Genomic DNA, 24,382 nt, shown 5'->3' with positions numbered 1-24,382 from the left:
CTGAGTTGCACCCACATCCAAGTAGCTAATCTCCTAATGTCCTGAGATACCACATCCATTCTGAATGTCCCCTCAGACGCAACACCAGCAAGGTGGGCGCCAGGAGGGTCTGGTTTGGACAAGGCTTCAGGGGCGGTCGCGATACCTGTGAGGGGTACGTACTATCACAGGAAGGCCCAAGACAGTGCCGCCAGGAAGTGGGTTTCTTTTTCTGCACACAGTGTCTCTCAGCCACTGGTCTGCAGCTCCTTGTGTGGACGCAGTCGACTTTCCGAGACTGGAAGCCCCTGCCACAGGCTGCCGTACAGGGCCTCCAAGGGCCTGTGCGCCAGCACACGTCACACGCCCCTGACGAGCAGTTCCTCCTGAAGGTGGGCCTGAAATGAAAAAGACAAAAAACCAAAAAACAGAAAAGAAGTGGGGTGTCACTTCTTGCAGGGGATCAAGGCTTTTACTGACCATCTTTTCCATATATTAAAGGTTTGACAATCAGGACCCTATTCATCAGGAAACTGATTGACATTGTTCACGGTTGACTAAGCAAAGTGGTGGTGCAATCACCACCATAGTAGAGGCAAGCGAACCACGAGTTCCCCCAACTCCCAGCACCAAGTCAAGGCACACCCCTCCAGAGAGATGCTGTCCTGAGAAGCTGCAGCAGATCAGTTTAGGCAAAGGAGAGAAGAAGGACTCACAATAAACCACTTTGAATTTGTGAACAAACTTTAAGTTTTGTTAATATACACAGTTGAAACATATTGTGGCATGAGCGTGAATCAGTACATGAGCAGTCCCGTCTGCTGAGAGAAGGGCTCTTACGTCTTCATTTAGGCCACACCGTGAGTTGTAGTCAGAGCTAACAAAGACCATTTCAGGTGAGGGATCTATCTCTGGTTTCCTTACCCTATAAAACAGATCAGAAAGTTAATGCCCTCTGATTTTTGAAAAGATATTTACCCTGAAGGGTAGAGCCACCTTATTGGACCCACTTTGGAGTATCTGCCATTGTTCCCTGGGGCAAGGCTCCTGGAAGCTATATTTGTACTACACAAGAATGTCTCCCCAACCCCCAAAGATGACTGGAAGAGGGCCCTAACTGAGCTGGTTCAATAATTGTCTTCCTCCCAGGAATTTGGAGCTTGCTGGAACAAGACACATAAACCTGAAGGCTGGAGTAGTAGTGGCCATATTCTGCTATACAGGCCAGAGAAGTAGAAAAAATAATACTTAGGAAGAAAAAAGAATGTAGCAGAAACACACAGAGCTGAGGGGAGGAAAAAATCCCAATGACTTCTGATTTCTTGGTTACAGTCCTCCCTGAGGTCTGACAGCATTCTCACTTTGGATTCTTGAAACAATTTTGTATTCCTATAAAAGGCTCCTTATAAGGGACATAATCTGTAAGGAGTGTTGAGACACCACCGGAAATGTAATAAGATGAGGAAAATTGTGATAACCTGAACTTCTTTAAGGGAGAGTATTACACACAGTTGGAAGCAATACTTTGATTAGCCAGTAGGGGGAGACTCCATCAAAGGGTTTACTTACTGTCACACCAAACTGTTTATAAGATTTATAAGGAGTCGGGGGATGGTGTCCTGTTAACTTCAGGGCTGCTGTTTTTCCCAATGGGTATGCATTTTAGGGGCTAAAAGTTGAATGGCTCTGGACAACAGGGCAGAGACTGAGTAATCCTGAGCCATCCCCATATGCAGAGATCAGCTTTTCCACCGAAAAAGTTTGAGTATTCAAAGAATACTCAAAGAATATATTTAAAAGGATACCAAATTGTTATGCACAGATGTTGAGTGGTCCTGTCTTATTAATAAATCTCCTGCCCTCTTGGCATAAATCATTCTAAGTTGACTTCTGTTGTTTCTGGCCCAAAGGACCTTAACTAATACAGTCCCTTCTGTTTCGATAGAAGGCAGAGCCAGTGGGAAGTCAGAAGGAACCACTGAGTTTCCTAAATATAAAAGATGAGACTAAGGAGCTAGAGACCAACATAGAAGCTGAAGCCCAAGACAGCTCAAAGGCTGATCATTGAGGACCTGGCAAAACAAACACAAGGTCAGTCCAGCAGAGGGCATCACTTCCTCTTGGCCAGGGATGGGACTGGGGATGAGGACGCCGGAGCCAGAGGGACACAGTCTGTGCACCAGCAGTATACACACCACTGGGGCTCATGCGTTTTTCTACATGAAAGTAGATTTGGCAGCAGAAATCCTAAAGTAACCTTGTTTCTACTAGTCTTGCTCCCTTTCTCATTCCTGTTCAGTCTGGCTCCAGTCCCACCTCAAATAACCCATTTCACCGTCAGCCAGATGGAACTACTGATGCTGCAGGGCAGCAGACTCCAAGCTGGCTGGTTATCAGAAGTACGTGGGCAGCTTTAAAAAGATGCAGATTGCCAGCCTCCACTCCTGAAGATTCTGATTCATTAAGTCTGAGTTGAGGCCAAAGAATCTTTCTTTTAAAGAAATTTCCCAGGTAATTCTGACTCTTAGCTAAGGTTAGGAATAACTGCCTTGAGGAACAAATTCTCTGTGTCCTCAAGCATTTCCTCAGGTCCCCATGTTGTCTTCTTGCTATAAGTGTAGGCTAGCTCTACCCTGATAATTGTCACTCCCTCTGTAACTCCTTTCAACGGAGGACACGCCCCCCAAACCCTTCCCAGGGCCTACAGAAGAGGCTAGCAGACAGCCTGCTCACCTCTGCTCCTCTAACCATGGCCATTAATAATGTGCTTCCCTATAAAACAGCCTCTAACATTGAATTAGGCCCTACTATGGCAATGGGGCTGGACAGGGGTCTCCAGCCTGTCATTGCTCCCTCTCTATGCACTGTACAGGGAGACTGAAGACCTCACCCACTGTTAGCGAGCCGACAGGCAGCACGCCTGGTCAGCAGAATTGGTCTGTGGCAAAAACAGGACCAAACTACTGCCAAAGAAACCCACAGTAACTCTCTAAACAAACTCAGTCCTTCCTCCATAAACCACCAGACACTTGAGGAAACTAACAGTATGGAAGAAAAGCACTGGATATAAAGATGGAACAGCCATCCCTGGCGGGAACAGAAATAATGGGGAAAATGAAAGGCAACTAGATTCTTTTTTCCTCTCAGCTCTAGGAATTTTTCTTCTATTATTTCTTTGGAAAATTTCCACCCTTTCATTCATTTCCATATCTCTTTTTCTAAAACCACATTTAATCAGATATTGAACCTCTTGATAGATCCTTCCATGTCTTCTATCTTCTCTATTTTATTTCTGTCTCTTGTTTTTGCTGCTTTTAGTAGGATGCATGGCATATCCAAGGAACTGAAAAAAGGACGATGTGGCTGGAACATGAGGCGTGAGAGAGAGTGAGGTGTTGGATGAGGCTGTGAAGGGAGGTAGGACCTGACTGTGCAATGTTCTATAGGCCACATTATGGATTTTGGTCACTATTCTTCCTAAGACCAAGTGAAGCCTCTAAAGTGATTTTAATCTAGCAGGGAGACAGGGTGTGGTGGTGGTATGATCAATCTGCATTTTGGAAAAAATTACTCCGGTTATAGTGTGGAGACTGGGTTGGAAAGGAGCACAGATGGATGGCAGGAGACTAGTTGGATGGCTTGGCCAAGGGTAATGGTAGTAGAGATGGAAAAAAGTGGATGGGTTCAGGAAAAAATACAAAGAGGCAAAAGGCATATAAAAAGTAATCAGAAAAGTACAAATTACAATAAGATATAATTTTTCATCCATCAGATTGCCAAAATTTTTAAGACTGAAAACCTATATAATGTTGATGCAAAAAAGGGAACTCTCATATGTTGTTGGTTTCGACATTTTGACGGTAATTTAGTAGTACCAAAATAAACATGCCTGTCAATTCAATTCCATATCTAAAATCTATCCTATAAGAATAATACCTTTTGTGCATAGAGATATATGTCCCAGAGTGTTTACTGCAGCATTTGTTGCTAACAGCAAAAAACGTGAAACAATCAAATGTCCATCAGCAAGATGAGGAATATTAATGTAACAATTAACAAGAATAAAGCAAACCTTATGTACTAAGATGGGAAAAAGTCTATAATATATTGATAAGTAGAAAAAGTAAGTTTCAGAAAAATACTTCTGGTATGTTAAAAAGAAAGCTCACTCCACGTATGTGTCTGTGTTGTAAATGTATCTTTGAGAATGCAGAGTAAAACAGCTGGGTTGATGCGTGTCCATCTGTGTGTGGTCTCTATCTTCTCAGCAAAATAGGAACCTAGGTTGTCTGTTGAGAATGAGGGCAGCTGTGCCAAACATCCTCCATTTGAGGAGAACGGTTCTGGCTTGAACTGTGTTGTGGGGAATAGGAAATGCAGCTGATAGTCCACTGCCAAACCTCACTGAAGGCTCAAAACGGCAACTGAGCCAACTGCCAAGGTCATCTCGTTTTCTCTAGAGGACTCAGGATGTGGAGGAGGGAGAAGGAGCCATATATGGAGCGTCTTCTGTGACCCAAGTTAGCTTCACACTAAGCTAAGCAATCAACTTCCCACCTATAATTTCACACGGACACGTGGATAATAGCCCATTTTGCAGATTGGGAGGTTAGGGGGTCCAAAGTCACACAATCAGAGAGTGGCAGAACTCCAGAGCCCCTCCCCAGTGTGCCCTCTGGGCCCTCTCCCCAATCTGCTGGCTGGGGCACGCCCCCCTGGGATGGTGGAGCCTCCAGATGGGAGGAGTCTGGTCTCTGGGAGAGCCCATGGAACAAGGCTCTTCTACCCCCAAACCATCGACCAGCTCAGACTCTGATACAAGAGAAAAGCAGACTCCTTCCTTGTTTCAGCCCCTTACCAAAATAAAAGTTTATTTTATTCTCTGCTAAACTACTGTGTCAATATCCTCATCAAAAGTTTCTAAACAGAGGAATAAAGTAGTTCATTGAAAACTTTAGGGAGATTTAATCTGTAAACCTAAATGAAATATTATTACGCTTGATCAACTTTGTATACAGAGGGAAAAATATCTGTCTATTCTCAGTACTACCCTTTTTTCTCTTTGGGGTGCCTCTCTCTATGTGTTTAACATCCAAATAATCTGTAATTATAAATAGTACATATTAATTAGTATTTCAGTATAAGGTACACTATTGAGGATTGCACTATAAGAAACCATAATTTCATAGGAATTGGCAGTTATGAGAGGTGGTAGCCAGGTAGAATAATTCCATTTCCAGGCAGTCATGGTCACTGACGAGATAGGAGAGCTTGTGTGCTGCCCTAGGGGGGCCAGTACCTGCTGTCATCACAGCCAGAGCGGTTGTGGTGCTGACAAACGACGTGATGCTGCTGCTTCCTCACAGGGTGACCCAGGCAACGTCCAGGACACTGGAACAGAAGCACAACATGGTGTAAACAACCCTGTGAGCTCACGCCTGCTGTGGTACCAAGAGCACGTACTGAGGGGGAGTGTGAAAGACCAGCTACAGGGGACCGGCTGTCTCCAGGGGAAGTTAGAGTGGATGGGAGCACAGTTCTGAGGACTAGACAGCTCTCCTTCAGGGCTAGGAAGATACCTAAGTTTCTCCTCCCCCTCTTTTCCCCCAGAAACTTAGAACACCTTTAAGGAGAAGGGAAAAGGACAGGGCCAATCTGTAATTGACTGGGCTTAGGTCTAGAAATGACTACACTTAAAACCATAAGCGACCACCAAGTTTGGGTTTTCCTGCTCTGAGCAAAAATGGAGGCTTGTGAGTTACGGTGAGTTCAATTGTAGAAAAAAAATGTTTTTTGAAGTGCAGTTCTTAAATTTTCATATAGTCATTATACTCATTAATTTTTCCTTATACTTTGTTTTATGCTTGAAAAGGTCTTTCCTATCATGATAGTTCTACTTCAGTTTAATTACTTTTACAGCAAGTGATTTAATCAAGGCAGAATTTACTTTGGTGTATGCTTTGAGTCTGGGCTCTGATTGTACGTATTTTTCTTACACTTGTTAACCAATTTCCCTGAGACTATTTTTTTTTTGCTAACAATTTTATTGAGATATAATTCACTCACTATACAATTTGCCGTTTAATGTATACAATTCAGTGATCTTGAGAGTTGTGCAACCATCGCCACAATCAACTTTAGAACATTATCATCATCCCATAAAGAAACCCCATACCCTTGAGCAGTTACTCTCAATTCCTCCCACTGCCTCTCCCCACAGGCCTAGACAACCACTGACCTACTTTTTGTCTCTGTAGATTTATCTCTTCCAGACACTTCACATCCATGGCATCCTACAGCATGTGGTCTTCTGTGTCTGTCTTCCCTCACTTACCATAATGTCTTCAAGGTTCATCCACACTGTAATACATATCAGTACTTCATTCCTTTTAATGGCCAGATAATATTCCGTTGTGCAAACATGTTGTTTACCTATTCATCAGTTGTTTCCACTTTTTGGTTATTATGAATAATGCTGCTATGAAAATTCATGTACAAGTTTTTGTGTGGATACATGTTCTCATTTCTCTTGGGTATATACCTCGGAGTGGAATTGCTGGGTCATATGGTAACCATATTTTTAACTTTTTGAGGAACTGCCAGACTGTTTTCCAAAGTGGCTATACCATTTTACATTCCCCTTAGCAATGTATGAAGGTTCCAATTTCTCCATATCCTCACCAACACTTGTTACCATCTGTTTTTGATGAATAGCATGCTAGGGGATGTGAAGTGGTATCTCACTGTGGTTTTGATTTGCATTTCCCTAATGACTAATGATGTTGAGTATCTTTTCATGTGCTTATTGGCTATTTGTATATCTTTACTGGAGAAATGTCTACTCAGATCCTTTGTCAACATTTTAATTGGGTTATTTGTGTTTTTATTATTGTGACTGTTCTTTATATATTATAGATACAAGTTCCTTTTCACAATGATTTTTAATTATTTTCTCCCATTCTATGTGTTGTCTCTTCACTTTCTTGATCATGTCCATTGTAGCACAAAAGGTTTTAATTTTGATGTTGTCCAATTTATCTCTTTTTGTTGTTGTTGTAGCTTATGTTTTTGGTGTCATATCTATGAAACCATTTCCTAATCCAAGGCATGAAGATTTATGTCTATGTTTTCTTCCAAGAGTTTTATAGTTTTAGCTCTTCGATTTAGGTCTTTGATCCATTTTGAGTTAAATTTTTGTATGTGGTGTGGGCTAGAGGTCCAACTGCATTCTTTTGTATGTGGATGTACAGTTGTCCTACACCATTTGTTGAGGAGATTACTCTTTCCTCATTGAATGGTCTAGTCACCCTTGTACAAAATCAGTTCACATAGACATATGGATTTATCTCTGGACTCTCAATGCTGTCTCATCAATCCACATGTCTATCCTATGCCAGTACCACGCTGTCTTGATTACTGTAGCTTTGTAGTAAGTTTTGAAACCAGGAAGTCTGAGCCCTCCAACTTTGTTCTTTTTCAGGATTATTTTGGCTGTTCTTGGTCCTTTATATTTCCATATGAATTTTAGGATCAGCTTGTCAATTTCAGCAAAGAAGCCAGCTGGGATTTTGACAGGGATTGTGTTGAATTTGTAGATCAGTTTGGGGAGTGTTGTCATCTTAGCAATATTAAGTCTTCTGATTCATAAATATGGGATGTTTTTCCATTTATTTAGATCTTCTTTAATTTCCTTTAAAAACCTTTTGTAGTTTTACACTGCCTATTTTTAAACCATTCTTCCCTCTATGATTAAATGCCTTTGAACTTTAAACCCATTTAGCATGGGTCTGTTTCTGTGCTCTAATTATACTCCATGACTCATGTCTATTCCTGCACCAATGCTGCACTATTTTACTTACAACAGCTTTGCAGTATGCTTTGATATCAGATAATGAAAGTCCCTCCACACCTCTAATGATTTGTTTTTCTAAAAATTTCCTGTCCTCATTTATTCTCTCATATGAATGTCAGAACTATCTTAAATTTCAAAAAAGAATTCTACTGTAATCTTAATTGGAATTCTACGACATGTTTCAGTTCATTTAAGGGCATGGACATCTTTACATTACTGAGAGTACCTTTAGTTGTCCAACTTTTCCTTTATGTGTTTCAACAATGTGTTATATATTTCTTTATGGGTTCTAAGATGGTTAATTTTATATGTCAACTTGACTGGGCCATGATGTTCCCAGATATTTTGTCAAGCGTTATTCTACACGTTTCTGTAAGGATGTTTGTGGATGAGATTAACATTTAAATCAATAGGTTGAGGAAAGCAGATTGCTCTCCCTAATGTGAGTGGGCCTCATCTAATCAGTTGAAGGGCTGGATAGAACAAAAAGGCTGACCCTTCCCCACGTAAGAGAGGATTCCTCCATGCCTGACTGAACTAGGACATTGGCTTTTTCCTGCCTTTGGACTTGAACTGAAACACTGGCTTTTCTTGGGTCCTGAGCCTGCTGGCCTTTTGGGCTGGAACTATATCATTAGTGCTCCTGGATCTCTAGTTTACTGACTCATCCTGTAACTCTTAGACTTGTCAACCTCCATAACTGCAAGAGCTAATTCCTTATAATAACTCTGTCTATATATAAAGACATTTATTATACACACACACACATGCACACATATACATACATTCTATTGGTTCTGTTTCTCTGGAGGACCCTGACTAATAAAGATACACAGATTTCGGTACTGAGAAGTAGGTGCTGCTGTAACAAATACCTAAAAATGTGGAAGTGGCTTTGGAACTGGGTGATGGGTGGAGGCCAGAAGAGTTTTGAGCTGCATGCCAGAAAAAGCCTAGACTGCCTTGAAGGAAATGGTAGTGGAAATATGAACATTAAAGGTGATTCTGGTGAGGTTTTGGATGAAAATAAGGAACATGCAATTGGAAACTGGAGGACAGGTCGTCCTCATAAAGGGGCAAAAAACTTGGCTGAATTGTGTTCTAGAGTTTTGTGGACAGTAGAACTTGCAAGTGATGAAAGTGGATATTTCACTGAGGGGATATCTAAGCAAAGTGTTCAAGGTGCAACCTGGCTTTTCCTGACTGCTCATAGTAAAATACAAGAAGACAGAGAGAAATTGAAGGAATTGTAAAGCAAAAAGGAACCAGAACTTGAAGATTTGGAAAATTCTCAGTCCATCTGTATTTTGAAAAATGAGAAAGTATGTTTTGGAAAGAAAATGAAGGGTGGGGCTGGGCAATCACTCCATGAGGAGATCACCCACGGAGTCGATCAGCCATCTCAGCAGAAGCCAGGAATAGAGACAGGATTATACCAGCAGAGACACTGCCAGTTTGGACCAAACAGAACAGAGATGGGACACAGAAAGGAAGGCTCTCGAACTTCTGGGATTCTACAGGATGGGATGATAATGATTTGTCCTTCAAGAAAAGGGAAGGAGGACCCTGAAGATGATTCTGAGATCCCCAGGGCTGCCACTCCCACTGCAGGCCCAGGGAACAAGGCTGTTTCCTCCTCAGTCACAGAGGGTAGGGCCCCTCCTCAATTTCAGTGGGCCGAGCTGCCCCTGCCCACCGCTTCAGGGGCAGGGCCACTCCAAAGAGCCACGTGGGTGAGGCCACTGCCTAGGGCCACGGGTCAATGCGGATACCCCAGTGGGTCTGGAGGGTGGAGCATCAAGCCAAAGAGGATTATTCTTGAGCCTTAAGATCTAATGGAATCGGCCGTGCTGAGTTTGGGACTTGATTAGGACCCAGTGCCCCTTTCTTCTTTCTCCCTTTTGGAATGGCAATGTCTATCCTATGGCTGTCCCACAGTTGTATTTTGGATGTACACACTGTCTGGTTGCACAGGTTCACAGCTGGAGAGGAGTCTTCCTCAGGATGACTCATTGCTCACACTCCCTGACCTAGGTGACATTTAGTGAGACTTTGGACTTGGACTTGATGCCGGAATGGGTTAAGACTTCTGGGGATAATGGGATGGGGTGGATGTATTTTGCATGTGAGAAGGACATGAATTTTGGGTGGCCAGAGATGAAATGTTATGGACCAGATTGTGTCCCCTCAAAATTTATATGCTGAAGCCCTAAACCAGCAAGGTGACTGTATTTGGAGACAGGGTCTATGAGGAGGTATTCAAGGTTAAATGAGGCCATGAGGATGGGGCATTAATCTGACAGGAATAGTGTCCGTACGAGAAGTGGAAGAGACACCAGAAATCTCTCTGTTTCAGTGTATGCACAGAGAAGAGGCCATGTGAGGACTTAATGAGAAGGCAGCTGTCTACGGCCAGAGAGAGGGGTCTCACCAAAACCAAGGCTGACAGCACCATGCTCTTGGACTTCCAGTCTTCAGAACTGAGAAAATAAACTTCTGCTGTTTACGGCTCCCAGTGTGTCGTGTTTTGTTATGGCAGCCCTAGCTGACTAACACAGGTTCCTACACATTTCTCTAAATTTTTTTCCCAAATACTTATTATAATATTATTCAAGGTGGCCTTTAGGATGTGGGTTCTGAGACTTTTGCACACATATTACTCAAGTTCCTCTGCTCTTCTCTTGAAGCCTGCTCTTGTTCCTCCCGCCCCAACCAGTCTATCTTGGAGCTTCTGTTGCTGAGCTGCTGCATTCAGAGGCCCCAACCTTGTTTTAGCTCTGTATTGGAAGACAGAGACACCATGATTTCCTAATGTAACCCTTAAGGTCAGGCACAGACCTGCATTTTAGAGGCCAATCAGGTTTTTTTCCCAAAATTAAAAAAAAAATGTATTAGAAGCAAAGTGATGATTATTGTGCCATCAAAACATTAGATCTGTGGGCTTTACCTGGCCCCCTGCTTCAATGACCCACTGAACACACGGATGACTGGTGCATGGTCTTCTCCCCAGAGGCCTGTCTCTGGGGGCGCATGCTCTTGGAGACATCACCTGCACAGTTCCGTCGGCTCTTGTGCGCTTGCACGTCACTTGCCGACTGCGAGATCCTTCACCGCAAGACACAGAGCACTTGGACCATGTGCTAGTGAACCACCTACGAACAAAAACTACAGGCGCTTAGTAAGGACTGGCATGTCAGACCCTACAGGCGTGTCTTCAAAACACAAAATTGATCCTAACGTTGTGACTGTTTCTAGGCCGTCACATGTCTCCATGAAGGGCGGCAGCATAGATAACTCCCAGCCCTATTCTCAGATTTTCTCTTACTCAGGGGAGCAGCAGAATCACCAGGTAGAGACAACCAAGACAGAGGTTGTGTAGACCTGTCTTCAAGTATGTAAGAGCTGGCACTTGTGTGGCCCCAGAGAGTAGAGCTAGGGCAAAATTAGGTGGAAATTTCAAAAAGGTGGATTTCAACTCATTGAAACCAAAGGGAAGCAAATATTTTTAAAGCAGCTATGTGCTGTTTGCTCTGCGAGATGTTGACATGTTATTTTACTGAATTCTCATGTTATTCCCATTCTTGTAGGGAAGAAACCAATGTCTAAGGGGTTCAATAACTTGGCTATGGTCACATAACTGACATGCCAGCAGAGCTGGAAATGGAGTCTAGATTTATCTGACCCTGAAGTTCACACTTTATAGCAGACTGAACTGGTAAGTGGACACCTCTGAGATATTAAGCGCTCTGTCACTGAAGATGTTCGAGCTGCTGCTGGAATACAGCAAAGCAAGGGTTCTTAACCTGAGGTCCATGGCTCTCCAAGGGCACCGTGGACTTGGATGGGAAAAGAATTGCATCTTCATTGTCACTAAGCTCTAACTGAAATTTAGTATTTCCTTCAATTATACAATTGTAGGCCACAAAATATAGGTCGTAGTATTAGCACTACCTGTGATTTTGTTACCAATAGAAATCATGGGTATTTTCACACGACATTACAATTGTGGCAGGCATCTCAAAATATAATTTATATAAATCACCATTTCAAAATTAATATATTACTAGATCTTTTTATTTAGTGTGTTAATAGAGAAGCAAATCTATTACTATATCACACATTTTAAAATATTCAGTAACTGTATTTGAATATAATTGGCTTCCTTTCTAATCAAATGTATTTTATTTTACAGATTTAAAACCCTGTTCTGGGAAGGGCTCCACAGGCTTCACCAGACTACCAGAGGGGTCCAAGGCACAGAAACGTGCAGGACCCCCAAAGCAGAGGGATCTAGATTAGACGACCTGTATTGTCTCTTCTAGGTATGAAAGTGTATGACTCTGTTTATTCTAGAGATGTGCAAAAGTTTGAAAATATTTGGTAAATGAGACTGCTGATAATGTTCCCAATGTGGATTCTTTCCATTTTGTGAGAATCAAGAATCGACACAAAGCAGCTTTCTTGGATTGAGCTCCTCTAGTTATTGTAGTGTGAGTGTGCTGCCCCCGAGGGACAGATGACTCAGCAGGAGACCTTCCTTTGAAGAACACAATGGGTACTGCACACATGTCGATCAGCGCACCTGCAACACCCATGGCCCTTCTAAGAACATGCTCCAAGGTATCTCTTTTGTTTTACAGTGTGACCCTGCCTCCCACCCTCTTCCAAGGCACAGGTAATTTTCTCTCAGTAAAATGGGGTTGAGAATAGTATCTGGCTCATAGGTTTATGCTTGATAAATGCTATTATTATTTGTTAAATTTTTTTGCTGTGGATTTTGGTGCATCTGGTCAGTTATCCGCTAGGGTCTATGCTATTCAATCATTAATTCCTTCATTACACAGATATTTCTAGAGGGTGCGTAATGCGGCAGACATTGTGTTAAGTGCTGGGAATAAAGTGTTCAGCAAAACAGCCATGGATTTACTCTCATAGAACTGAGTGTCTAGTGGGAGAGCAAGATAGACAGGTTGTGGGAAGAGCTATTAAAAAGGATGATAAGGAAATACAAAAAGAAAATGTATAGCACAGGGGCCTGTTCTTGTTTGGAGGGCTAAGGTCAGGGAAGGTTTCCCTGAAACTAAATAAGTAAGAATAACTAAACGAAGAGAGAGGGAACAGTGTTCTAGGTGGAGGGAGCAGTATGGGCAAAGGCTCTGAGTCAGGAGAGAGAATGGCACATCTAAGGGACTAAAGAGGACCAGCGTAGATGGAGATCAGACAACCAAGGTGGGAGAGACCAGCGATGAGACAGGACGGCAGCATGGAGGGACTGCTATTCCTTCACTCGTTCATTCAGATGGACAGCAAATATTTACTGAGCATCCATCATGTGCTGGGCTCTGTTTTAAACACTGCGGTAAAAAATGAACAAGAGAGACACAACCCCAGTGCTAAGAATTTGGGCCTTTGTCCTAAGAACAATGAGAAGTCATTGAGGGGTTTTAAACAGAGGACCATCATGATGACTTTGTGTTTTAAAAGATGGCTCTGCTTACAGAGTGGAAAAAGCACTGTAGGGAGAGAGACAAGAAACAGGAGGCCCCTGGAGTGGTCCACATGAGAAACGAGGATGGCTTGGACTCTGGTGGTAACAGCAGAAACTGACAAGAACGGATGGAGGTGAGAGATGATGTGAGTCTAGGATGCAGTCACTGAGATCTGGAACACTGGGGATGGGTCAGGCTCAGTGGAGATCATGAATCTGATTTTGGACTTTTTAAATTATTGATTTGTATCATCTATTACATAGAAAGGTTATTAATGGTTTCACCTCCAGGGGTGGAGTCTAGGGAACTGTGTTTGTAACTAGTGCCTCCTGTGATTCTGGCCCAGTGCATCGCCTCCTGGGTAAACCCAGGAAGTCAGCTTCGCCATGCTTGTGAGGAACAAAGAGCACCGTGAATGCAGGAAGCAGAGCTGGAGAGATTAAGAGCAGAGGCTCTGAAATCAGACGATCTCAATTTGAACTCTGGCCCTTGTAACTGTGTGGCCTAGCGGAGTTTTTCCATCTGTAAAATAGGAAACTAACATCTACTTCATGGGCAACTGTGAAGGGATCCACATACAGCACTTAGCAGAATGCCTGGTACAAAGTACACGCTAAATAAATCTCAGCGATGGAATTATTAAGTCCACATTACTGTGCCTTCTAAAACAAGCAAATGTACTTATGTGATCAGAAGAGTGACTACACGTACCTCGAGGGGCAGTCCCGGATGTTACAGGGCTGAAACCCGGCCAGCGGCTTCTGGAGGTGATCACAAAGGGCCTCACTCACTTCCTGCCCATTGGCCATCACACACTGGGGTCTCTGAACACGGGATCCCAAGTGGCCACAGGTGGCAGAACACTGTGTCCAGTTGCCAAGCTCCCAGAAAGGCTCTGCAGAAGGGAAATAAAATGTCACGGCAGCCCTGAGTGAGAAATGATGATGGGCTGGAGAGGACATGGCCGAAGACCACCATGAGCAGTTTTCTGGTTAGCTGCCTGTCTGGTTCACAAAGTAGCGCACAGAGAGAAAGGATCACATAGCGCAAGGGCGCACTTTAAATCTCATTTTCCCTCAACTAACTTACTGTAATGGCGGCCAGAATCAGGCCCTTGGACCACAGCCGGGGAGAGGGGCTATTGTAGGCAAGCTGGATCTGCCAAAAAAATCCCAGAGAGAGGGAGGAGGTACTCAAGTAGTGGGCTGCCTCCTCAGCATTCTCCAAGCAGAGCCAAGAGCACAAGAGAGGAGGGCCTCTCCAGGGGATGCTCTGAAGGGTTCTATTTCTCAAAAGTGGATCAGGCAGAGAAACGAAAGATGATTTAGCAGGGACCAGGGATTAAGCAGTAAGGTTAAAGATGCATTTCAATTCCATTCTTATTTTTCCATTAATTCTAATCTAAACTTCAGATTAGTCCTGAAACTGCATAAATAATTTGTCATAGAGACATCTGGAAAGGTAAAAATAGGAGTTTCCTTTACAAAAGTTGAAGCTGATCACCTCCAGTAATCATAGCTTTTTTATTTTAGTCCCCATTCCAAACAGCCTTTTCCTTCCCTTTTGACACTTGGTAAAAAGATGAGGTAGGACACGATGATGACAGATTTGTGTATGATCACAGAAGGTGCCAGATTTTCCTGTAATAATCACAAGTAACTGATAGCTACCAGCTGTGTCCACAGGCTCCCTCACATAGCAGAGTGATTTCTTTAACTTATTGTTTTCCAGTTCTTCCTTCTGAGTTTTGAATTTTTGTCTGAAGTTGCATATGGCATCATTTACAAAGGAGAACAGTACGTATTTTTAGTTGGGCCCCCAGGATTACAGTTTATTTAAAATAATTTTTTAAAATAGCTAAATTTATTGAGAACCTCCCAGGTGACAGGTACTGAGTTAGACACTTGAACATAAATTTTTCATTTAATCCTTACGGTCACCTTGTGAATTAGATTATTTTTATTTGCTGAGATGGAAACTGAAAAAAACTTAATGACTTGCCCAAGGTCCTTCATCAGTCAGCTAGATTGAACCCAAGTGTGTCTGAGCCCAGATCTAACTCTCTCTACTCTGCCACATTTCACAAAGACAACTTGACAGTTCAAGGCAGGACACACAAGCATTTCTTAAAAAACGTGTTTTTTTATTGAGGTATAATTCATATACAATAAAATGCTCAGATATAAGGTATGCAGTTTTACAAGTTTTCACAATTGTGTGTACTCATGTAACCATGATCCAAAGCAAAGTATGAAACATTTCATCTCTCCAAAACGTTTCCTCTTAACCTTTTAATCAATTCCCCTCCCCTCCCAAGTAACTACTTGTCCATTTCTATCAGTATACCTTAGTTTTATCTGTTCTTGGACTTTATACAATATGTTTTCTTTTGCATTTGGCTTCTTTTGCTTAATATAATGTTTTTGAGATTCACCCATATTGCTGTGCATGTCAGTAGTTCATTCTCTTTTATTGCGGAATAATATTCAATTGTGTGAATATACCACAGTTTGTTTATCAATTCTCCTGGTGATGGCCATTATGAACTGAAGGTTGCCATGAACATTCTTGTGCAAATTTTTTTGTTAACATGTTTCATTTTTCTTGGGTAAATACCTGTGAATGGCACTGCTGGGTCAACAGTAGGTGTATGCTTAACTTTATTAGAAAATGCCATATAGTTTTCCAAAGTTGCTGGACCATTTTACACACTTATCAGCAGTGCGTGAGAATTCCAGATGCCTCACACCCTTGCCCAAATTTGGCATTGTCAGTACTTTTGTTTTCACTATTCTAGTAGATGGTTTTCATTTTCATTTCCTTGATGCCATCTGTAGATCTTTTATGAACTCTCTTTTGCCCATTGTCTTTTTTGGGGAGGGGAGAGTATATCATTAACTTCTAGGAGTTCTTCATATATTCTGTTAGTTCATTATTAGAGTATGGAAATGCAACTGATATTTTTGTTGTTGGTGGTGGTGAGGAAGATTAGCCCTGAGCTAACATCTGTTGCCAATCCTCCTCTTTTTTGCTGAGGAAGACTGGCCCTGGGCTAACACCCGTGCCCATCTTCCTCTATTTTCTATGCGGGACGCCTGCCACAGCATGGCTTGACAAGTAGTGTGTAGATTAACACCCAGGATCCGAACCTGCGAACCCCGGGCCACCGAAGTGGAGTGCACTAACTTAACCACTACGCCTCTGAGCCAGCCCCTGAAAGGCAACTGATTTTTGTAAGTTGATTTTGTACCCTGGAACTTTGTTGTAATTGTTGATTATTTCTAATAGTTTTCCAATGGATCTTTAGGATTTTCTATATATAAAATAATACCATCTACAAACAGCAAGAGTTTCACTTCTTCCTTGCCAATTTGGATACCTTTTATTTCTTTTTCTTGCCTAATTGCTCTGGCCAAAACCTCCAGTACTACGTTGAATAAGAGTGGTGAGAGTGGGCACCCTTGTCTTGTTCCTGATCTCAGAGGGATGGCTTTCAGTTTTTCCCTGTTGAGTATGATGTTTGCTGTGGGTTTGTCATGTACAGCCTTTATTATGTTGAGGTACTTCCCTTCTGAATCCCATTTTATTGAGAGTTTTTATCATAAATGGATGTTGGATCTTGTCAAATGCTTCCTCAGCATCTACTGAGATGATCATGTGGGTTTTTATTCCTTATTTTTTTAACATGGTGTATCAAATTGATTGATTTGCAGATGTTGAACCATCCCTGCATCCCTGGTATAAATTTCACTTGATCATGGTGTATGATTCTTTTGATGTATTACTGTACTCAGTTTGGCAATATTTTGTTGAGGATTTTTGCATGTATGTTCATCAGTAATGTTGGCCTGTAGTATTCCTTCCTTGTATTGTCCTTGTCTGGCTTTGGGATCAGGGTGATGTTGGCCTCGTAAAATGTGTTAGGAAGTCTTCTTTCTTCTTCAATTTTTTGGAATAGTTTGAGGAGGATAGGTACTAAATCTTCTTTGAATGTTTGGTAGAATTCTCCAGAGAAGCTATCTGGTCCTGGACTTTTAGTTTTGGGGAGGTTTTTTATTACTGTTTCAATCTCTTTACTTGTGATTGGTCTATTCAGAGTCTCTATTTCTTCTTGGTTCAGTTTTGGGAGGTTGTATAAGTCTAAGAATTTATCAATTTCTTCTAGATTGTCCAATTTGTTGGCATATAGTTTTTCATAGTAGTCTCTTATAATCTTTGTATTTCTGTGATATCCATTGTGATTTCTCCTCTTTCATTTCTAATTTTATTTATTTGAGCCTTCTCTCCATTTTCCTTAGTGAGTCTGGCTAAGGGTTGGTCAATTTTGTTTATCATCTCAAAGAACCAGCTCTTAGTTTCATTGATCCTTTCTACTGTTTTTTTGGTTTCAATTTCATTTATTTCTGCTCTAACTTTTATTATTTACCTCCTTCTGCTGACTTTGGGCTTTGTTTGTTCTTCTTTTTCTAGTTCTGTTAGGTGTAGTTTAAGATTGCTTATTTGGGCTTTTTCTTGTTTGTTAAGGTGAGCCTGTATTGCTATGAATTTCCCTCTTAGGACCGCTTTTTCTGTATCCCATATGAGATGGTATGGTGTATTTTCATTTGCCTCCAGATAGTCTTTGATTTCTCTTTTAATTTCTTCAATGATCCATTGGTTGTTCAGTAGCATGTTGTTTAGTCTCCAGATGTTTGTCACTTTCCCAGCTTTTTTCTTGTACTTGATTTCTAGTTTCATAGCATTATGTTTGGAGAAGATGCTTGTTATGATTTCAATCTTTTTAAATTTATTGAGGCTTGCCTTGTTTCCCAACATATGGTATATCTTTGAGAATGTTCCATGTGCACTTGACAAGAATGTGTATTCTGCTGATTTTGGATGGAGTGTTCTATATATATCTATTAAGTCCATCTAGTCTAGTTTTTTTTTTAGTTCCACTATTTCCTTGTTGACTTTCTGTCTGGATGATCTATCCATTGATGTTAGTGGAGTGTTAAGGTCCCCTAGTATTATTGTGTTGCTGTTAATGTCTCTTCTTAGGTCAATTAATAGTTGCTTTATGTACTTTGGTGCTCCTGTGTTAGGTGCATATATAAGTGTCATGTCCTCTTGGTGGAGTGTCCCTTTTATCGTTATATACTGCCCCTCTTTGTCTCTCATTGTATTTTTTATCTTGAAGTCTACTTTGTCTGACATAAGTCTGGGAACACTTGCTTTCTCTTGTTTGCCATTAGCTTGGAGTATCATCTTCCATCCCTTCACTCTAAGTCTGTGTTTGTCTTTAGAGATATGTTTCCTGGAGGCAGCAAATTGTTGGGTCTTATTTTTTAATCCATCCAGCCCTCTGTGTCTTTTTTGTGTGTGTGAGGAAGATTGACCCTGAGCTAACATCCATTGCCAATCCTCCTCTTTTTTTTGCTGAGGAAGATTAGCCCTGAGCTAACATCTGTGCCCATCTTCCTCTATTTTGTACATGGGATGCCACCACAACATGGCTTGATGAGCAGTGTGTAGGTCCACACCCTGGATCTGAACCTGCAAACCCCAGGCTGCTGAAGCAGAGCATGTGAACTTAACCACTACGCCACTGGGCCGGCCCCCACTCTGTGTCTTTTGATTGGGGGATTCAATCCACTTACGTTTAGAGTGATTATTTATATATGAGGGCTTAATGTTGCCATTTTATCACCTGTTTTTCAGTTGTTATGTATTTCCCTTGTTTCTTGTCCCATGTATTTCAGACTGCCATTTCAGTTTGGTGGCTCTCTATGATGGTTTTCTCAGTTTTCTTTTCATTTATCATTTGTGTCTTTGTTCTGATTTTTTGTTTAGTGGTTATTGTGAGGTTTGTATAAAAGATCTTGTAGATGAGATAGTCCATTCTCTGATAGACTCTTATTCCCTTAGTCTAAGCAGGTTTCATCCCTTTCCTCTTCCCCTTCTAAGTTGTTGTTGTTACAACTTATTACATTATGTGTTGTGAATTTGTGGTTAAAATGAAGTGACTATATTTATTTTTGATGTTTTCCTTACTGTTATCTTTAGAGTCAAAATTAAGTGTTTGCTCCTCTGTTCTGATAGAGAGTTGCAATTTTATGATTTTGTCTGCCTATTTATCTCCTTGCTCAAGGCTTTGTAAACCCGTTTATTTTTGTTTTTTCAGGTATGAGAGCCTTCTTGATCAAATCTTGTAGGGGGGGTCTTGTGGCAATGAACTCCCTCAGCTTTTGTTTATCTGGGAACGTTTTTATTTCTCCATCATATCTGAAGGATATTTTCACTGGATATAGTATTCTTGGCTGAAAGTTTTTGTCTTTCAGAATTTTGAATATAGCATTCCACTCTCTCCTAGCATGTAAGGTTTCTGCTGAGAAATCTGCTGAAAGCCTGATAGAGGTTCCCTTGTAGGTTATTTTCTTCTGCCGTGCCGTCCTTAATATTTTTTCTTTGTCATTGACTTTTGCCAGCTTTACTAATATATGCCTTGGAGAAGGTCTTTTTATATTGATGTAGTTATGAGTTCTGTTGGCTTCATTTACATGTAATTCCAGCTCCTTCTCCAGGTTTGGAAAGTTCTCAGTTATTATTTCCTTGAACAAGCTCTCTGCTCCTTTCTCCCTCTCGTCTCCCTCTGGAACACCTATAATCCTTATGTTGCATTTCCTAACTGAGTCGGGTATTTCTCAGAGAATTTCTTCATTTCTTTTTAGTCTTAGTTCTCTCTCCTCCTCCATCTGAAGCAATTCTATATTCATATCCTCTAGATTGCTAATTCTATCCTCCATAATGTCAGCCCTGTTATTTAAGGACTCTAGATTTTTCTTTATCTCATCTATTGTGTTTTTCATCTCCAACATTTCTGATTGGTTTTTCTTTATAGTTTCTATCTCTTTTGTGAAAAATTCCCTGTGTTCATTAATTTGGTTTCTGATTTCATTGAATTGCCTTTCTGAATTCTCCTGTAACTCACTGAGGTTTTTGTATGATGGCTCTTTTGAATTTTCTGTCATTTACATTGTAGATTTCTGTGCCTTCCAGATTGATTTCTGGGTGTTTGTCTTTTTCCTCCTGGTCTGAAGTATTAATATATTTCTTTATATCATTTGATGGAGTGGATTTGTGCCAGCACATAGTGATAGTATCTGGTCACAGGTTCCACCTGCTGGCACTTGGGGATGGGGCAGGAGCTGTGTCATCTGAGCCTGCTGCCTCAATCCCTGTCAGCTGTGCCTGTCTGAGCCTGGGCCACTCCTTGAGATTACAGCAGACCTCTGAACTGGAAAGCAGTCAAGCGGGGGCTCAGGGTTGCTGCCGCCTACCCTGCCCAGTCCTGCTGAGACACGCTTCCCCCTTTGGGGCCGCAGTGGTATTATGGGCATTCACGGCAGCCAGGAGCTCACTCAGTTTGCCTGGACTCACAACTCAGCCACTGTCTGCTCCCAGGTCGCACTAGCCATTGTACTTGGTGAGTGGGACCTCCCCACTGGGTCCAAGCCAAAGCCACTCCCTGGGACCATGGCGGGGCTGTGGACTCTCCCACCGGGTGAGAGAGTGATCAGGTGGGGGCTCAGGGGTACTGCAACCTGCTCCTACAGTCCTGCCAAGTCGCACTCCTCCCTTTGGGGCTGCAGTGGTACTATGGGCATTTGTGGCAGCTAGGAGCTTGTTAGCCTGGGCTGCAGCTCAGCCGCCCTCTGCTCCTAGGTCACACCAGCCTTTGTGCTTAGTGGGCAGGGCCTCCCCACTGGATCTGAGTGAGCCTAAGCTGCTCCCTGTGGGCCACACGGCACTGAGGACTCTCTCACCAGATGGGGAAACAATCACATGGGGGCTCAGGACTGCTGTCACCTGTTTCCACAGTCCCCCTGAGGCACGCTCCCACCCTTGGGGCCACAGCAGTGCTATGAACGCTCCAGCTGGGAAAGTAGTTGCACACGTGCGCTGGGCTGCCGGGGGGGCCAGAGGGTGCTCATCTATCTCCACCACCTCCCCAGGGGATAGTCCATCCACCTTCAGATGTGTAGCTGTGTGGGGCTCTCAGGCGTGCTGATGTGCTGTGTGGGTATCCTCTGCTGATTAATGAATGTCCTTTCAGTTGTAGTTCGAAGGGGGAGAGCCAAAGCAAACAGCTCACTCTGCCATGTTGCTGACGTCACTCTCCTCTTCATATACTCTAGACATACGTTCTTCGTCAGACATATGTTCTGCCAATCTTTTTCCCAGTCTAGGGCTTACCTATTCATATTCTTAATGGTGTCTTTGATGAGCAGATTTTTAAATTTTTTTTTTTTTTAATTTTTTGTTTATTGCAGTAACATTGGTTTATAACATTGTAAAAATTTCAGGTGTACATCATTGTACTTCTATTTCTGCGTGGACTACATCATGTTCACCACCAAAATACTAATTACAACCCATCACCACACACATGTACCGAATTATCCCTTTCACCCTCCTCCCTCCCCCCTTCCCCTCTGGTAACCACCAATCCAATCTCTGTCCCTATGTGTTTGTTTATTGTTGTTATTATCTACTACTTAATGAAGGAAATCATACGGTATTTGACCTTCTCCCTCTGACTTATTTCACTTTGCATTATACCCTCAATGTCCATCCATGTTGTCACAAATGGCTGGATTTCATCGTTTCTTATGGCTGAGTAGTATTCCATTGTGTATATATACCACAGCTTCTTTATCCATTCGTCCCTTGATGGGCACTTAGGTTGCTTCCAAGTCTTGGCTATTGTGAATAACGCTGCAGTGAACACAGGGGTGCATGTACCTTTGCAAATTGGTGTTTTCAAGTTCTTTGGATAAATACCCAACAGTGGAATAGCTGGATCATATGGTAGTTCTATCGTTGATTTTTTGAGGAATCTCCATACTGTTTTCCATAGTGGCTGCACCAGTTTGCACTCCCACCAGCAGTGTATGAGAGTTCCCTTCTCTCCACATCCTCTCCAACACATGTTGTTTCCTGTCTTGTTAATTATAGCCATTCTGACGGGCGTGAGGTGATATCTCATTGTAGTTTTGATTTGCATTTCCCTGATAGTTAGTGATTTTGAACAACTTTTCATGTGTCTATTGGCCATCTGTATATCTTCTTTGGAGAAATGTCTGTTCAGGTCTTTTGCCCATTTTTTAATTGGGTTGGTAGTTTTTTTGTTGTTGAGATGCATGAGTTCTTTATATATTTTGGAGATTAAGCCCTTATCAGATGTATGGTTTGCAAATATCTTCTCCCAATTGTTAGGTTGTCTTTTCGTTTTGTTGATGGTTTCCTTTGCTGTGCAGAAGCTTTTTAGTTTGATGTAGTCCCATTTGTTTATTTTTTCTATTGTTTCTCTTGCCCGGTCAGATGTGGTGTTTGAAAAGATGCTGCTAAGACCGATGTCGAAGAGCGTACTGCCTATGTTTTCTTCTAGAACTTTCACAGTTTCAGGTCTTACGTTCAAGTCTTTAATCCATTTGGAGTTAATTTTTGTGTATGGTGTAAGGTAAGGATCTACTTTCATTTTTTTGCATATGGCTATCCAGTTTTCCCAACACCATTTGTTGAAGAGACTTTCTTTTCCCCATTGTATGTTCTTGGCTCCTTTGTCAAAGATTAGCTGTCCATAGATGTGTGGGTTTATTTCTGGGCTTTCGATTCTATTCCATTGATCTGTGTGTCTGTTTTTGTGCCAGTACCATGATGTTTTGGTTACTATAGCTTTGTAGTATATTTTGAAATCAGGGAGTGTGATACCCCCAGCTTTGTTCTTTTTTCTCAGGATTCCTTTAGCTATTCGGGTCTTTTGTTGTTCCATATAAATTTTAGGATTCTTTGTTCTATTTCTGTGAAAAATGTTGTTGGAACTTTGATAGGGATTGCATTGAATCTATAGATGGCTTTAGGAAGTATGGACATCTTAACTATGTTAATTCTGCCAATCCAAGAGCACGGAATATCTTTCCATTTCTTTGTGTCTTCTTCAATTTCTTTCAGAAATGTTTTATAGTATTCAGTGTACAGATCTTTCACCTCTCTGGTTAAGTTTATTCCTAGGTATTTTATTCTTTTTGTTGCAATTGTAAATGGGATGGTATTCTTAATTTCTCTTTCTGCTACTTCGTTGTTAGTGTACAGAAATGCAACTGATTTTTGTATGTTGATTTTGTATCCTGCAACTTTACCATATTCATTTATTACTTCTAAAAGTTTTCTGGTGGATTCTTTAGGGTTTTCTATATATAAAATCATGTCTTCTGCAAATAGTGACAGTTTCACTTCTTCCTTTCCAATTTGGATCCCTTTTATTTCTTTCTCTTGCCTGATTGCTCTGGCTAGGACTTCCAATACTATGTTAAATAGGAGTGGTGACAGTGGGCATCCTTGTCTGGTTCCTGTTCTTAGAGGGATAGCTTTCAGTTTTTCACCATTGAGGATGATATTAGCTGTGGGTTTCTCATATATGGTCTTTATTATGTTGAGGTACTTTCCTTCTATACGCATTTTATTCAGAGTTTTTTATCATAAATGGATGTTGGATCTTGTCAAATGCTTTCTCTGCATCTATTGAGATGATCATGTGATTTTTATTCTTCATTTTATTAATGTGGTGTATTACGTTGATTGATTTGCGAATGTTAAACCATCCCTGCATACCTGGAATAAATCCCACTTGATCATGGTGTATAATCTTTTTAACGTATTGTTGTATGCGATTTGCTAGTATTTTGTTGAGGATTTTTGCATCGATGTTCATCAGTGATATTGGCCTGTAATTTTCTTTTTTTGTGTTGTCCTTGTCTGGTTTTGGTATCAGGGTAATGTCAGCTTCGTAGAATGAGTTAGGGAGCTTCCCCCCCTCCTCAATTTTTTGGAAGAGTTTGAGAAGGATAGGTATTAAGTCTTCTTTGAATGTTTGGTAGAATTCACCAGGGAAGCCGTCTGGTCCTGGACTTTTATTTTTGGGGAGGTTTTTGATTACTGTTTCGATCTCCTTACTGGTGACTGGTCTATTCAAATTCTCTACTTCTTGATCCAGTTTTGGAAGGTTGTATGATTCTAAGAA

At 41.6% G+C, this 24,382-nt stretch overlaps 1 protein-coding gene across 1 annotated transcript in view; it reads right to left on the bottom strand.

Annotated features, from left to right (window-relative positions):
• ADAMTSL3 (ADAMTS like 3) overlaps positions 1-24,382 on the bottom strand; it is a 366,781-nt gene that overhangs the window by 2,411 nt on the left and 339,988 nt on the right. The window contains exons 26-30 of the mRNA XM_087429032.1: positions 14,032-14,215; positions 10,779-10,983; positions 5,279-5,370; positions 2,885-2,899; positions 163-365 (exon numbers count right to left, since the gene is read on the bottom strand). Of these exons, the coding sequence (XP_087285158.1) occupies positions 163-365; positions 2,885-2,899; positions 5,279-5,370; positions 10,779-10,983; positions 14,032-14,215 (699 nt within the window). The remainder of the gene's footprint in view (positions 1-162; positions 366-2,884; positions 2,900-5,278; positions 5,371-10,778; positions 10,984-14,031; positions 14,216-24,382) is intronic.

Source organism: Ceratotherium simum, chromosome 3 (assembly GCF_057802395.1).
Source record: "Ceratotherium simum simum isolate JZ-2026a chromosome 3, ASM5780239v1, whole genome shotgun sequence".
Classification (NCBI taxonomy): domain Eukaryota; kingdom Metazoa; phylum Chordata; class Mammalia; order Perissodactyla; family Rhinocerotidae; genus Ceratotherium; species Ceratotherium simum.
This window is presented reverse-complemented; position numbering and strand designations above follow the sequence as displayed.